Source organism: Tamandua tetradactyla, chromosome 26 (assembly GCF_023851605.1).
Source record: "Tamandua tetradactyla isolate mTamTet1 chromosome 26, mTamTet1.pri, whole genome shotgun sequence".
Lineage (NCBI taxonomy): Eukaryota > Metazoa > Chordata > Mammalia > Pilosa > Myrmecophagidae > Tamandua > Tamandua tetradactyla.
Genome location: NC_135352.1, coordinates 44,677,506 through 44,692,789, shown reverse-complemented (window position 1 = coordinate 44,692,789; position 15,284 = coordinate 44,677,506). Strand labels below are relative to the sequence as shown.

Sequence of the window (15,284 nt, the reverse complement as noted above, 5' to 3'; positions counted from 1 at the left end):
GTACTTCTTTTGCCAGTTCCCATACATTTTGGTATGCTACATTTTCATTTTCATTCACCTCAAGATATTTGCTAATTTCCTTTATGGTTTCCTCATTAATCTATTGGTTACTTAAGATATGTTATTTAATTTCCTCATATTTGTGAATTTACCATTTGTCTTTATGTTATTTATTTCTAGCTTCATTCTGTTGTGGGAGGAAAAAATACATTATAAGATTTTCAAATTTATTGAGACTTGGTTTGTGACCTAACATGTGGTTTTCCCTAAGGAATGACCCATGTGCACTCAGGAAGGACGAGTGTTCTGTTGCTGTTGGGTTAATTGTTCTCTGTATGCCTGTTGGGTGAAGCTGGTTTAGACTATTATTCGAGTCTTGTATTTCCACATTGATTTTCTGATTAGAAGTGCTACCCATTATTGAAAGTGGTATATTAATGCCCCTTACTATTAATGCAGAACCATCAATTTCTCCCTTCAAATCTGTATTTGCTCCATAGAGATTGGTGCTCTGCTGTTAGGTGCATATATGCTTATAAATGTTATATCTTCTTGTTAAATTGACCAATTTATCAGTATTCAAGGGCCATTTTGTCCATCATAACTTTCTTAACTTAAAGTCCATTTTATCTGATGTTAATAAATCTACCTCAGCTCTCTTTCTGTTAATACTTGCATGGTATATTTCTTCCATCCTTTCACTTTCAACCTACATGCACCTTTGAACCTCAGGTGAGTCCCCTGCAGACAGCACCTAGCTGGGTCATGTCTTTTGAACCATGATGGCAATTTCTGACCTTTGACTGGAGACTTTAATCCATTTCCATTTAGAGTCACTGCTGTTCACTTAGGACTTTCTTCTGCCATTTTGCTGTTTAGGGTCTTATACATTTATTATCTCTCAGCTCTTCATTAATGCCTACATTTATATTTATTTGTTTTTTATATTGTACCATATTGAGTGCCATCTCATTTCTATCTGGACACATTTTTACCTATTTCCTTGTGGTAATCATGCAGTTAAAATTTAACATCCAAAAAATAGAACAATCTTGTTTGGTTGACACCAGTTTGACTTAAATAGCACCCACATACATCACTCCCCTACCCTCCACACCCACCCCACCTTTTTTTTGTGTGCTTGTTATCAATTATATCTTTGTTCATTTTATCTAAACCATAGATTTATCATCACTTTTTATGTATTTGCATTTTAGTATCTGTAGGAATTAGGAAATAGAATTACATATCAAAAGATACAATTGTACTGACATTTACAATTTCTCAAGTACTTTTACTGGAGGTCTTAATTGGTTTATACCGCTTTAACCACTGTCTAGTGACATTTCCTTTCAGTCTGAAGACCTCCCTTGAGCACTTCTGGTAAGGCATTTCTAGCTGAGGTGAACTCCCTCAGTTTTTTTTTCTATCTGGGACTGTCTTAATTTCTCCCTTATTTTGGAAAGAAAGTCTCGCTGGATATAAAAGTCTTGGCTGGTGGTTGTTTTCTTTCAGCACCTTTTTCAGCCCACTGCCTTCTCCCCTCCATAGTTTTCTAAGATAAATGGAACCCCACCCCCATCCCCGATTGGGCTCCCTTGTACATTGCTAGTCTCTTGAGGCTTTCAGAACTCTTTGCTTCTCCTTTGAATTAGACAATGTGATCAAAATACAAAAGGGGCACATTTTTCTTCACATTTATCCTGTTTGAAATTCTCTGGGCTTCTTACAGATGCATACTCACATCTTTTGCTGAGCTTGGGAAGTTCTCTGCCATTATTTCTTTGACTATTTCTTCTGTACCTTTCTCTCTTTCTTCCACTTTAAGTACTCGTATACTATAATGCATATATTGCTATGCTTGATGTCCCAAAGGTGTGTTAGGCTATTTTCACTGTTTATAAATCTTTTTCTTTCTGCTCCTCAGCCAGATTCATTTCAAGTGTCGTGTCTTCAAGTTCATTGGTTCTTTCTTCTGCCAGCTCCAATGTACTCTTGAAACCCTGCTAGAAATTTTTCATTTCGTTTGTGGTCTTCCATTCTGTTAGTTCTGTTTGTTTCCATTAAAAATTTTCTAACTCTTTAATGAGTCTCATATTGCTCATTCATTGCTTTCCTAATATCTTTCAGTTCTTTGTATTTTCCTTCACCCGTTGAGTATTTTTAAGATCATCTTTTTAAAATTATTTGCTCAATATGTCCACTGTCTGTTCTCCCTCGTTAGAATTTTCTGGATTTTACCTTCTTCCTTTGGATGGGCCATCATTTCCTTTTTCTTTGTCTCTCTTGTTATCTTTTGTTGCACTCTGTACATTTTACAACTTTAAAGTGTTAATTGTTCCCTGAGATGTTGGCTTCTCGATTTTTAAGCAGCTGGTGATAAGAGAGATTTTCCCGGTGCTACCCTCCTTTCAAGAGGTCTACTCAAAGTGCAGGCAAAGAGCAGGGTCCTTCCTGTCTGGATTTGTGCCCCTTAGTTGCTTTGGAGTTCCCCTGTTTATAGGAGTTTGATAACACTGGACCCCCCCCAGGAGACTGCCCTTTCAACCCATCCAGTTGTTTAAAGCAGATAAACCTCTGCCCCACACCATCTGCACAACTGTTTCTTACACTGCTTTCATTGCTTCTCCATACTTTTACTTGGAAGGCAAATTCTGAGTGATGGGGTGTGCAGGAGAAGAGTGTCCCCAAGCATTCTTTCTTAGGCAGAACAAGGTCAGGGATTATGAATGGCATGCAGACTGGCTCCCAATGACCCTAGAAAGGGGATCAGAAAAGGCGCCAGTGCTTCTTCAATGGCTTCCCAAATTGCTCTTACTTGACCTGACTGCAAATGCAACCCAGTTGGCACATGTGTTTCAGATGCCCTTCCCCTCCCCCCCAGCACTGAGGAAGCAGAGCATGTTTAAGTCTTCTCATCCACCTTTCCCCAGAGGGACTGGAACGATGGCCCGCCTTCAGAGCCAGGTTCCCCAGTGGCCCAAGTCACTAATAAGATGTGATCACACGGCAACCTGCTGTAACACTCTTGATCTTGAGGTGGATTTTCACATCCGTTTCTGTCACCCACGAGTTAACTAGTGACCGGACTCATGGTGGCCGGCAGCGAGAGGGGGGATGGGTGCTGCGAACTGCCACAAAGAGAGCAATTTCCTGGTTTTGACTATGATTTACATTCTCTACCTCCACTCTTCCCTGGATACTCTACAGTATTGGACTCTGGAATTTGAAATAGTTGTTCAAGCAGTTTTGCCTGTTTGATCGTTGTTCTGGTGGAGGGACCACATCTTAGACCTCCTGCTCCATCATCTTCTAGCCACAGTATTTGGGTACTGTTGACAGGAAAACATGCTTTGGTTTGCATTGATTTCTTCAGCCTCATGTCTTACCACTACCTACAATACTCAACATTCAGGGTTGTACTCTCATGTCTTGTTTTGCATCTTCATGCTTTTTCCAAAGGTGGCACATTTGTTTCAATGTCCTTCTTCTGACTACCTCCAAAGCTTGTACTCATAACTTTTACTCCTCTCTGAATCTTGTCCTGATTCTTCCAGTTAGACTTAGGACCCTTCCTGCATTCTTGCTGCACTTTCAATATTCAATAGATCAATTATCATAATGAATTGCTGTTGTATCTTTGCATATCTTTCTTTTTCCTAAATTGCAAGCTTCTTCATAGCAAAGACTACATTTTTTTTTTTAATCTCCTGTGCTTAATTGCGGCAGCAATAGTGTTCCTTTAATATTTTTAAATGAATGGTAGTTCCTTCTGCTTGCTTATCTTCCCCCTCACTGTTCTGTAATTTCTGAAGAGCCAAAACAGAGACAGTATAGGAACTGTAACCTTCTCAGTAACCATTCCTCATTATACAATATTTATTCAGGGCAGTAGGAACCATATTATCAGTTCCCATATGTGCAGGATGTGGTTATTTTGAGGGATGAATTGAACAAATGTTTAGGGTGCATAATCTACCTAGGCTCCTAGGCTGCAGTCCTGCCCCGAAGTCCTAGAGGAGACTCCGACATGCATTATGGTCACTAAGCTTTACCCCGTTCTCCCACCCAAATGCACTCAACTGGGAAACAAGGCCAAGAAATGATAGACCCTTGTGGACCACATTCAACTTTTGGTTCCAAGGGGACTTGGGAGGTGTCTTTATCCTTTATAACCAATTTGTTTAGATAAATACTTACATTACTTTTTGTTTCTCCATGGATTTTGAACTTTTCGAAGTTTATAGCCAATATGGACTTCTTTATCAGCTTTGGGAGGCCTTTTTTCTCTGCTTTGCCTCCAGGAATTACTCACAGTTTTAGGCCATTGTTCTACGTCTCTTAAACTGAATCTTGAAACAAATTAAAGAAGGCTTGGCTTGAGTCATAAATGAAATTCAAATCATGTTTTCACCTTCACTATCATCCTGACACATATAAACTGCTAGGTTTTAAATATTCATATTTACTAATTTTATCTTCAATGTACATATGACATGTTCTGGATCATAAATATATTTCCTATTAACTATTTAAAGCAAAATAATAATAATAATAATGAGTACATCACTTTCCCTCCCCACCTTGTCCCAGATCTTATCCTATACGAATTATCAGACATTTAGATGAGGTTCAGAGATAAATGTACTCCATTCACATACAGGGAGTGAAGCCCCCCCCTGCACCCCTGAAAAATGAGAAGAAAGTTTTTTGGAACAAAAAACTTTTGCTCTTTTAGACAGAATGTGAAGGGTCATGGGCACACAACCTAAATTCTGGAATATGGATACTCCTTTCAGAGATCAGATAAACCCGGGTGTTGCCAGCCTTTACAATCCTGAGACGTTTCCAAGGACTGGGACGTACACATTTGAAACGTCAGCATCCAGAGAAATAGGTCTCAGTCTTTGGGCACCTTGGGGCTTGACTTAGGTGCCCCGGCCAGGCTGTACCAGACCTGAGCAATTAACTAGATAAATAGCCACAGACCTAATTCTCACGAGATGCGAAGAGTAATGTGTTCCTAGGGGAAGTAAAAACAAGCATTGCCTAACTTTGTTCTATAGACCCCCATCTCAGGAATCTAAGGCTTTTTAGAGGAGTACTTAAAAAATCCAGGACATTTTATTTCCTGTAATTCTTGCTGGCAATAATCAAGGACGAGTATCAGTGTGTTTACACAGCTCATCGTAGCAACTCAAAGGTGTGTCCAACACAAAGCTTTTAAAATGTCAGCTGGAAAGCAAAAGTCCTTCCCTACATCTTTATAGAACAGTATTAAGGGGAAGTTGGGCTGGCCACGTGGCTCAGCACGCAGAGTTTGCCCCCATGCCGGAGACCCGGATTCGCTTCCCGTACCTGCCCAAAAAAAAAAAGAGGGAATGTTGTTTGCCAGTGAAGAGTAAGTAAATGATACAATGGTGAAATAAAGATTAAGAAAACTATGGTCTAATATCACCTGGCAAGAAATTTGGCATGGTAGACAATTAGATAGCAAGTGTAACACATTGTACTTACTATTCTCAGGCACTATATCAATGGCTTAAATATATTGATTCAGTTAGCCCTCACAGCAACCCAGCATGGTATGATTATTATCCCTATTTCTCAGATGGGAAAAAGGAGACATAAACAGATTAAGAGACCTGCCCTGAATGTCGCAGCTGGCACGTAGCAGGGTCTGGCCTCAGAGGCCAAGTCCCTAACAGCATCCCGTTGCCTTCTTTTTGCATCAAAGCAAGTGACTGAGGTCTAGGCTCATATTAAGGTATTAAATGGTGGAATTTTCAATCATAATACTTTATTTCACAAAATCTGGAACACTTAGAAATAATATTGTCTCTTAAATCCCTCTAAGAACCTATCGATAAAGAATGCAATCTAGAGACTGGAACTCAACCAATAAGTTGGGGTACTGGACTGAGTGCTTTGATAACATATTTTTCATTTCGGTCTCACTCCAACCCTGTGTATTGTTATTGTTATCATCTCACTTTGCAAATGAGGAAGCGAAGGCCCATGGCTGAAAGTAGCTAACACAGCCCATCAAGGCAGAGTGCGCTCGAGGCGGGGCACGGAAGCAAAGCGCGTGGTTCAGTACACTCTCCTAGTCACGCCAAACACTCCGCACACACGTGCCCCTTTCTGGAGCCCACACTGGAGGGCAAAGGCAGGTGCACCAGTACTTGAAAAGATTCTGGAGGTACAGCTCGAGCCCTGACAAATTCTCAGAGATCTTGCAACTGCAGCTACTCAGGAATACATCAAACTACATAAGACCAAAGAGTGCCATAGTACGTGTTATAGGGAACCCGAAATTCCATAGACATGTGCCAAGATCCAATTCCCCAAGAAAATTAAACTTTTACTGTTTTGTGAATGTTTTTAATGTGCATGAGCATATAAATAATGAAGCTAGATCTTTTTGTTTGTCTGTTTCTGCAGTTATGCTTTCAGAAATATTCAAATATCCCAGAGGTACAGAATGGCTTTTGTTTCTAAATAAAATCTACAGTGACACTTGCAATTGACGTAGGTGAGCATTGCAACTATCTCAGTAGAGATAGAGTAGAGCAATTTATTTTCCTTGGCCCAATAAAAAAGATAAGAGGAGCAACTTTACTTGCAGTCCCCCAAGTTTTCAACTACAACCTTACATTTGTCTGCCATCATTATTTCAAATTTATATCATCAGTGATGCTTTATTATTCTGTTTACAGGTGAACAGATATACCATTATGAGCAGGATTCTGCTACTCCATTTTACGTAAAGCTTCCATGGAGTTATGGGTTGAACACTGTGTGCCCCCAAAAGTCATTTTCAAGTCCTAACTCCTGGCCAGGTACACGTGACCTGATTTGGAACCAGGATCTTTAAAGATGTTATAAGTTATGGAGAAGCCAGAGTGGAATAGGCTGGGCTCTAAAACAATGTGACAGGTGTTGTATCAGAAGAGACACAGAGAAGGACACAGAGGAGAATGTCCAGCGAAGCAGGAAAGGAAAAAGAAGCCCCTGAGAAGAGAGAGGCAGAGATGCACCTCCCAGACAGGGAGCACCAAGCCCTGCAGGCTAACCCCAGAGCACAGAGAGGAAGGAAGAGCTCCCTTCTACAGGGCTCTGACACGGCCTGGCCTCACTGCCACCCTGACTTCACACGGCTGGTCTCTAGAAGAGAAAGGAAGGGCTCCTTCCTAGAGGCCTCTGATACACATTGCTGATAACAGACGAAACAACAGTGATGAATACTACATGACAACAGGAAAGTCTGCATGCCTTTCTTCACTTTAAAGGACAGAATTTAGTAGAAAGTATAAACAAAACCATTTTAAATTAAATAACTTACAAGAAAAACAGTGCGGGCAACTTCTCCATTTTTTCTAGCTTCTCAACAAGAAGAGGAAACATTTTTGCCATGTCTCCTGAACTACAAACTCTGTGAGAACTAAGATTCTTCAGTACCATCTTGGCCTGCAGTAATGAATAAAATATTATTTGTTTTAAATTCTGCTTCATCCATGTTTTTCTGTTGTTTTATCTAATGATCTACAAAAGCATATTATGAAACTATGCAAACAACTGTCAAAGGATTAGACAAATTTATCCACCCCTCTTTTCCTCAGAATCCCTAGATTTCATACTCAACTTATAACTCTAAAAGGAAAAATTGAAGATTTAAAAAAAATGGTATGTCTGAACAATGCAACTTAAGAAAATAATAAAGAATATAGAATACTTTTTCCCAAAAAGTGTGAAAATTACCTCCTGTACATTGCCATTTTTAATCCAATTTGTTAATTCTGTCTTTAAGCTTTCTTCGTACTTTTTAGCATCCATCTTCTTAATAACTATTTTATTCTTAAAATAAGTGAAATTCTCTGGGCACAATTCCTTGAAAACAAATATCACAAAATTATATAAAATCACAAAAGAAAATCCAAAGATGTTCCTGTCATGTGTGTCCTGCTAATAATGTGTCATATTAACATTAGTAGAGTACAGAGCATGTTAAAATTCTCTTCATCTGCCATGGTTTCTAAGGCATAAACATATTAAGACATCGGGCTCTTCAAAGGAAAAAATGGAAAGCAAAGTCAAGGAGGAGATGCAAACAGATAGTAATTAAGGCATAAAGAAAAAACTGTTGCAGTGAAAGAATATAGAAGAATATAAATCCAAGAGATAGGAGAATGAAATATTATAGCATCCCAGAAGTTGAAAGAAGAAATATTTTCAGGAATTCAATAGATTTCCACCCATCAAAATAAAACACAAATGTTAATAAAACAATGTCAGAGAAGAACTGATTTATTTTACTTGGGAAAGAGTCCATTGATCATTTTAAAAGATCAGATACAACTACTTAGAAAGGATGAAAATTTGTTTTTCTGAACTGCTGTGTTACCATCCTCTTTAATAACATCAATTGCGATTAATTTCCACCGTTATTATTTACCTGGGCCCTGGGCCAAGTTTCCCAGACTTCAGCCATGGTGTCATAAAGCTGAATGCTTTCTCGAGGTGAAAAACTAAGATCAGAAGGGAATCCACATCTTTCAATCTGTATTTTAAACAAAATGGGACATTTTACTTTTCTTTTTATTTTATCTTATGTCCCCTCCTTTGCCTCCTGGTCACTATCATGAACGCAGACATTGCAAGAAACTAGACTAAAATGCAAATACGAATAGGCACTAACTGCTAACTAAATATGAAATAAGAGTACCCCTGAGTTCCTGAAGTAGAATAACCACAAAAGCCCACCAAAAAAACTTATATTACTTCCTAAGACTTTAAATTTAGCTAATGCTCTAAAAACAGCTCCCAGAACTCAAATCAGGATGTTGGATAGCTGGAAGATACGTGAATCTGATTTAGATAAGATGATACCACCTGCAGCAGAAATGGAAATTGATTTAATTGTAAAGGTAAGTATTCACTTTCATAAGCCTCAAGCCAGCCTACAGGGGACAAATCTCATTTGCATAAATTATGAGTCAACATAAACACAAAGGTGCCCAGACCCCCCTTTGAGATACTCAACCTTCTCCTCCAGGCTACTCAACTGGGCCTGTCCTAGCGTCCTGAACATATAGACCATTCATTTCCCCCACAAACATTTTTCATGGAAAATTTTAAAATACTGATCTCAAAAAGTTCGCATTGTAGCATGTTCTGCTGTTTCCACCCCCTACTGCTATGAGCCGTGTATGAAACCAGGATCCCCGAGACAATAACAGGGAGGCTTCAACGTCAGGGGTGGAGGGTGGGACTTCAGAGTGTTCTATAAAACACGCTTCTTTAAGAATTAGCATTAGAAATGTTAAAATCTTAAAAAAGAGATGATAGTATGAAGATTTTTCCAAAATTAGTTGACAACAGGGTATCTATTTTCGATTAAAGCTATCAGCAGGTTTGAGGCACAGGTTTGGAAATTCTGGGCTAAAGGAGTCTGACATACACTCTTGGAAAACACTTTTGGAAAAAATGGAAAGTGCAGTAGTAGAGTTTGAATCAGAATGTCTGATTCTAATTCTACCTCTGAATGCTAGTTCTTTATCCACAGTGTAGGAGCGAAACTATTCGGACTACTGCCTTACAGACTGTGGTGAGATCAGACCAGATTAATATATCAGCATGCCTTTTTTAAACTTCTTATACCATAATATGGAAATGACTGCATGGAATCATCATTGAAATATCTGTTTGATCTTTTAAAACTATTTAAATGGCAAAGATTCATTACACAATAATAGTAACTGCATATATTGCTTTGCAATGTTATCATTTTGTCCTCGTATTATTACTTAAAAGTGGTTACTTAGTCTGCCTAACTAAAATAAAATATAAAAGTAGAAATGAATCTCTTCTAGCTTGGGAACTAGGATAATTTCTTAAGTCTCTTAGCCTTTTATAGAGGCCTGATTTTCCTCTTATCAAAAATGGGAGATAATTCTGCCTAGGCCATAGACTCTCTGTGAGAATTAAATCAGAGAATACATATTAGCAGAATGCCTGTTTGATGCCTCGCCTGTTAATGTGACTGATTAATTATCAACCCGCAGGTTTTAATTTTTCAAAACAGTTTAACAATTCTATGGCTAAAAGCTGTGCAATCAATTCAGTTTTTCTCCAATGCACAGTAACTAAGGAGCTGGCAAAATGCAAGCCAGACTCCCAGGGGTATAAATCTCCCCAGCAACGTGGGACATGACTCCCAGGAGTGTAAATCTCCCCGGCAACGTGGGACATGACTCCCAGGAGTGTAAATCTCCCCGGCAACGTGGGACATGACTCCCAGGAGTGTAAATCTCCCCGGCAACGTGGGACATGACTCCCAGGAGTGTAAATCTCCCCGGCAACGTGGGACATGACTCCCAGGAGTGTAAATCTCCCCGGCAACGTGGGACATGACTCCCAGGAGTGTAAATCTCCCCGGCAATGTGGGACAGAACTCCCAGGATGAGCTGGGACCTGGCATCATAGGATTGAAAAGCTTTCTTAACCAAAAGAGAGAAGAAAAATGAGACAAAATAAAGTTTTAGTGACTGAGAGATTTCAAATAGAGCTGAGAGGTCATTCTGGAGGTTACTCATGTATTATGCAGACATCCATTTCTAGTTTTAGTGTATTAGAATAGCTAAAAGGAAATACTTAAAACTGTTGAATTGTAATCCAGTAGCCTTGATTCTTAAAGATCATTGCCTAACTATATAGCTTTTATAGTGTGACCATGTGATTGTGAAAACCTTATGACTAACATTCCCTTTATCCAGTGTATGAACACACGAATAAGAAAATAAAGACAATAAATAAATAAATAATAGGGGAGGTAAAGGGTATGGGATGTTTTGGGCATTCTTTTTTATCTTTATTCTCTGTTTCTGGAGAAATGAAAATGCAAAGTTGATTACGGTGATGAATGTACAACTATACGGAGATACTGTGAACCACTGATTGCATACTTTGCATAATTCAGTGGTATGTGAATATATCTCAATAAAATTGCATTAAAAAATTCAAGCCAGACTTGGTTGCAAAGGAAGGGAAATAAAAGGTCATAGATTAAAAGGAATAAAAAGGTCATAGATCTGCCCTATCCTTCATTCTTAAGTACAATAATATTTACACTGCAGTGTTCTTTTTGCAAGCCAAGTTGTCCCTAGAATCTGAGATGATGGAAAGCATTGATCCTAGCTGAGCAGAGATAGAAGGCAGTTCTTTCAAGTATTTCCCTCAGTCGAGAGCCCTCCAAGGCTGAGCAGCTGCTCCTATGCAGCATAATAACTGTTGGCCACACAACCAAGCTGCATATGGACTGAAGGTGATCTCAATCCATATGCATCACATTTGGAATAAGCCCAGTTCACGCATAACTGCCTCATCCCTTCCCTCCTGAAACCATGTCCATGATAGAGGTGCACCATGGCAGAAGATTCTTTTCTTTATGTTACAAATTTATTTTGTTTTCTTTTTCCACTTGTTTCTTTCTTATTAATCTGAATCATACTATACAAGATGAGGAATAGTTTACTAATTTGGAAAGTGCGTTTTAATCACTATTTTCTTCAGAAATATCCCATATAAATGCACACTATACTATAGCTGGCAAAAATATAATCAATAATGTCCAAGACTTTGTGTCTATCCTGCATTCCTGCTGCACAAGTCCAGACAGCGTAACAGGACTCATCCAACAATCCAACAGGATGGCCTTTGCCGAAGTTGTTAGGGACCAAAGCTCACCCCAGCAGTGCTACTGCTTCCCAGTTACTCCGTTAACAGCAACTGAGGATGGAGGAAAGGAACCTGAACCAAAATGGCAAACCCACCAAGGACTCCAAGCCACTCCACTCATCACTGCTTAAAGACAACCTGCCTTGGCCCATCCTAAGCAGAATAAATAAGTTTCAAGAGCACTCTCCATTTTTTTAAATGCCAGGCAATGAGGAAAATGTTAGTCACTGGACAACGGAAGAATAAAGGAGGAAAGAAGGGAGAGAAGGAGGATGAACAGCAGGAAAGGGAAAGAAATCAAGGAAAGAGGGAGAGAGAGAGAGAGAAGAAGAGAAAGAGAAAGGAAAATAGAAGGAAGAAGGGAGAAGGGAAAGAAAGGCTCTTTTGTTACTTATGTGTAGATTTCATCTATATTCCAGACTCAGGGTGTGAGCTGAGTAACATAATTTTGTCTATACTGTAGTTTTATTTAGAGTTTGGATTGAGTCATTTCCACACAGAAAAGAAGCTTCCATAATAAAATGCTATTCAAAAATTACCATCACTGAGAATCATTCAGCTGCTTTTAAAAGACATTGCATCATAGCATAAGGCTATCAAGTGATTCTCATTCATTCCCTCATTTGGGTATTTATTCAGCAAATCTTTCAAAAGAATGTGGGGAGAGTAAAGACCCGAGTCAATCTTTCTGAGATTTCATCCTTGTCCCAGTATCTACTGAAAAATGGTACAACATTGAGCTGGTTAGTTAACTTCTCTTTGCCTTTCCTCATCTCTAAAATGGGGTGTTAAAAGTATACACATCAATCACAAATTGGAAGGAACCCAGGAGTCACCAGACCCAATAGTTCTGAAAGCCTGCAGAGTAAACCCCATGGGATTTCAAAGTCTGAGAGTTATTTCTCCTCTGGGCTTCAGAAAGCAGCAGTCGTGCCCTTTCCAAGGGCCTGAGCAGTGGTCTTGCTCTCTCATCAAACACTGGGGAGGTTGCAATCTTGGAGAACATTGCGGAGACCACCTTTTTCTCGGCTCTACCCTCTCCAAGCTTCAGGGCAGCAGCCATCTCCAGGGTATATGCTCAACCCCTCCAGAAAAATGGGGTGGCAGCCAGGTTCTCCTCAATCCCTGGTTTCCGTGCTCCACTCTCTACAATGCCTGGGGTGGCACAGCTCTTCTTGAGCAGCGAGGCAGAAGGCCTGCTCTCTGCTCCTGGGGAAGACTCATCCCTCCACATGTACGGGTGGACCAGTCTCTGGGCCTGAGGTTTCCTGGCTTCAGAACCAAGCTTCCAACATTCTCACTCTGCCCACTCCAATTTGTCCCTTTTCTGTCCCCACTTTTCCAGCCAAGCTGGCACCTGAGCCTAGCCACCACACCCTGCAAGTAGTAGTCAAAGACAAGTAGGGTAGGTATTCCAATATCAGATAAAATAGACTGTAAATTTTAAAAAGTTATGACGAAGATGGTCATGATGTCCTGAAAAATTGGTCAATTCAACCAGAAGATGTAACAGCTATACATTTATAGGGACCTAACAGCAGAGCCCCCAAAATATATAAAGCAAAAATGACAGTTTTGGAGGGAGATATTGATGGTACTATGTTAACATAGGAGACACCAACATGCCACTTTCAATTATGGATACAACATTTAGTCAGAAAGATCAATAAGGAAATACAAGACTTTAATGACACTCTAAACCAACCAAACCTTACAGGCTTATACGGAAAACTTCACAGCACAACAACAGAATACACATCCTTCCTGAGCACACATGGGGTTCTCCAGGAGAGACCATATCTTAAGTCACAAAACAAGCCTCAAAATTTTTTTAAATATTGGCATTATAAAAGGTATGTCTTCCAACCACAAGGGAATGCAGCTAGAAATCAATAACGTAGAGGAGAAATGGCAAATTCATAAATATATGGAAATTAAGCAATGTACTTTCTTAAACAAACAATGGGTTAAGGGGGAAATCACAAGGGAAATTAGAGCTATCTTGAGGCAAATGCATGAAGGTAGCAAGGGCAGTGCTGGGAGGCAAATTTATAGCACCAAATGTTTACATAAAAAAATAAGAATGACTTCAAATCAGAGACTTGAGTTCAAAACCAGTAGACCTAGAAAAAAAAAAAAGCAAACTGAATTCAAGCACGCACACGGAAAGAAATAACAAAGATCAGAGCACAGATAAATTAAACAGAGAAAATAAAGACAATAGAGAGAATCAACAAAACCAAAAGTTGGTTCTATGAAAACATCAATTAAATTGACTATCCTTTAGACAGACTGGCAAAGAAAAATAAAGAGAGGACACAGATCACTAAAATCAGACATAAAACAGGGGAAATCATTACTGACCCTCCTAAAATAAAAAGAATATACTATGAACAACTGTGTACCAGCAAATTAGATAACCTAGATCAAATGGAAAAATTCTCAGAAATACTCAAACAACGTACAATGATTTGAGATGATATAGATCTCAACAAACAAATTACTACCAAAGAAATTTAATCACTAATAAAAAGCCATGCAACAAAGAAAAGCCAAGGGCCAGATGGCTTTGCAGGGGAATTTTATCAAGCATTCCAGGAAAACAACTCCAATTCTGCTCAAACTCTTTGTAAAAAAAATGAAAAGGAGAAAACAATCTAATTCATTCTACGGGGCCAATATCACACTCATACCCAGCCAGAGGAAGATATAACAAGAAAATTATAAACCAATATCTCTTATGAATGTAGATGTAAAAATCCTCAACAAAGTACTAGCAAACTGCATCCCATAATACATTAGAAGAATAAAACACTTTGCTCAAGGGAACTTACCCCATATATAAGTTTGATTCAACATTAGAAAATCAATTAATATATCATACCATATTAATAGAATGAAGGAAAAAAATCACATGATCAATTGATGCAGAAAACGCATTTAACCAAGTCCTGCACCCCTTCTTTATAAAAACACACTTAGGGCACTAGGAATGGAAGGAAATCTACTCAGCATGATAAACGGCATATGTGAAAACTCACAGCTGACATCATCCTCAGTGGGGAAAGACAGAAAGCTTTCCCTCCAAAATCAGGAAGACAAGGACGCCCACTGTCATCACTGTTAGTCAACATCGTACTGGAAGGTCTAGTTAGAGCAATTAGGCCAGAAAAAAGAAATAAAAGGCATCCAAATTGGTAAGGAAAGCATACCACATTTGCACATGATCTGATCCTCTATATAGAAAATCCTGAAATGCCACAGTAACATTCCTAGACCTAATAAATGAACTCATTGAAAGGATAGGGTATAAGATCAACATCCAATGTTCATTATCATTTCAATAAACATGCAATGAATAATTGCAATAAGAAATCAAGAAGCAATTCCTTAATAATACCAGCTGAAAGAATCAAATATCTTGGAATAAATATAGCCAAGAATATAAAGGATGTGTATATACAAAACTGCAAAAGTTTGCTAGAAGAAATCAAAGAAAACCTGAATAAATTGAAGAATAATCCATGTTCATGAATTGGAAGATTAAA

General features: G+C 38.9%; 1 protein-coding gene across 1 annotated transcript in view; it reads right to left on the bottom strand.

Annotated features, from left to right (window-relative positions):
• LOC143669770 (putative ATP-dependent RNA helicase DDX60) overlaps nucleotides 1-15,284 on the bottom strand; it is a 111,235-nt gene that overhangs the window by 28,382 nt on the left and 67,569 nt on the right. The window contains 5 exon segments of the mRNA XM_077144370.1: nucleotides 4,201-4,228; nucleotides 4,231-4,352; nucleotides 7,346-7,470; nucleotides 7,762-7,890; nucleotides 8,456-8,560. Of these exon segments, the coding sequence (XP_077000485.1) occupies nucleotides 4,201-4,228; nucleotides 4,231-4,352; nucleotides 7,346-7,470; nucleotides 7,762-7,890; nucleotides 8,456-8,560 (509 nt within the window).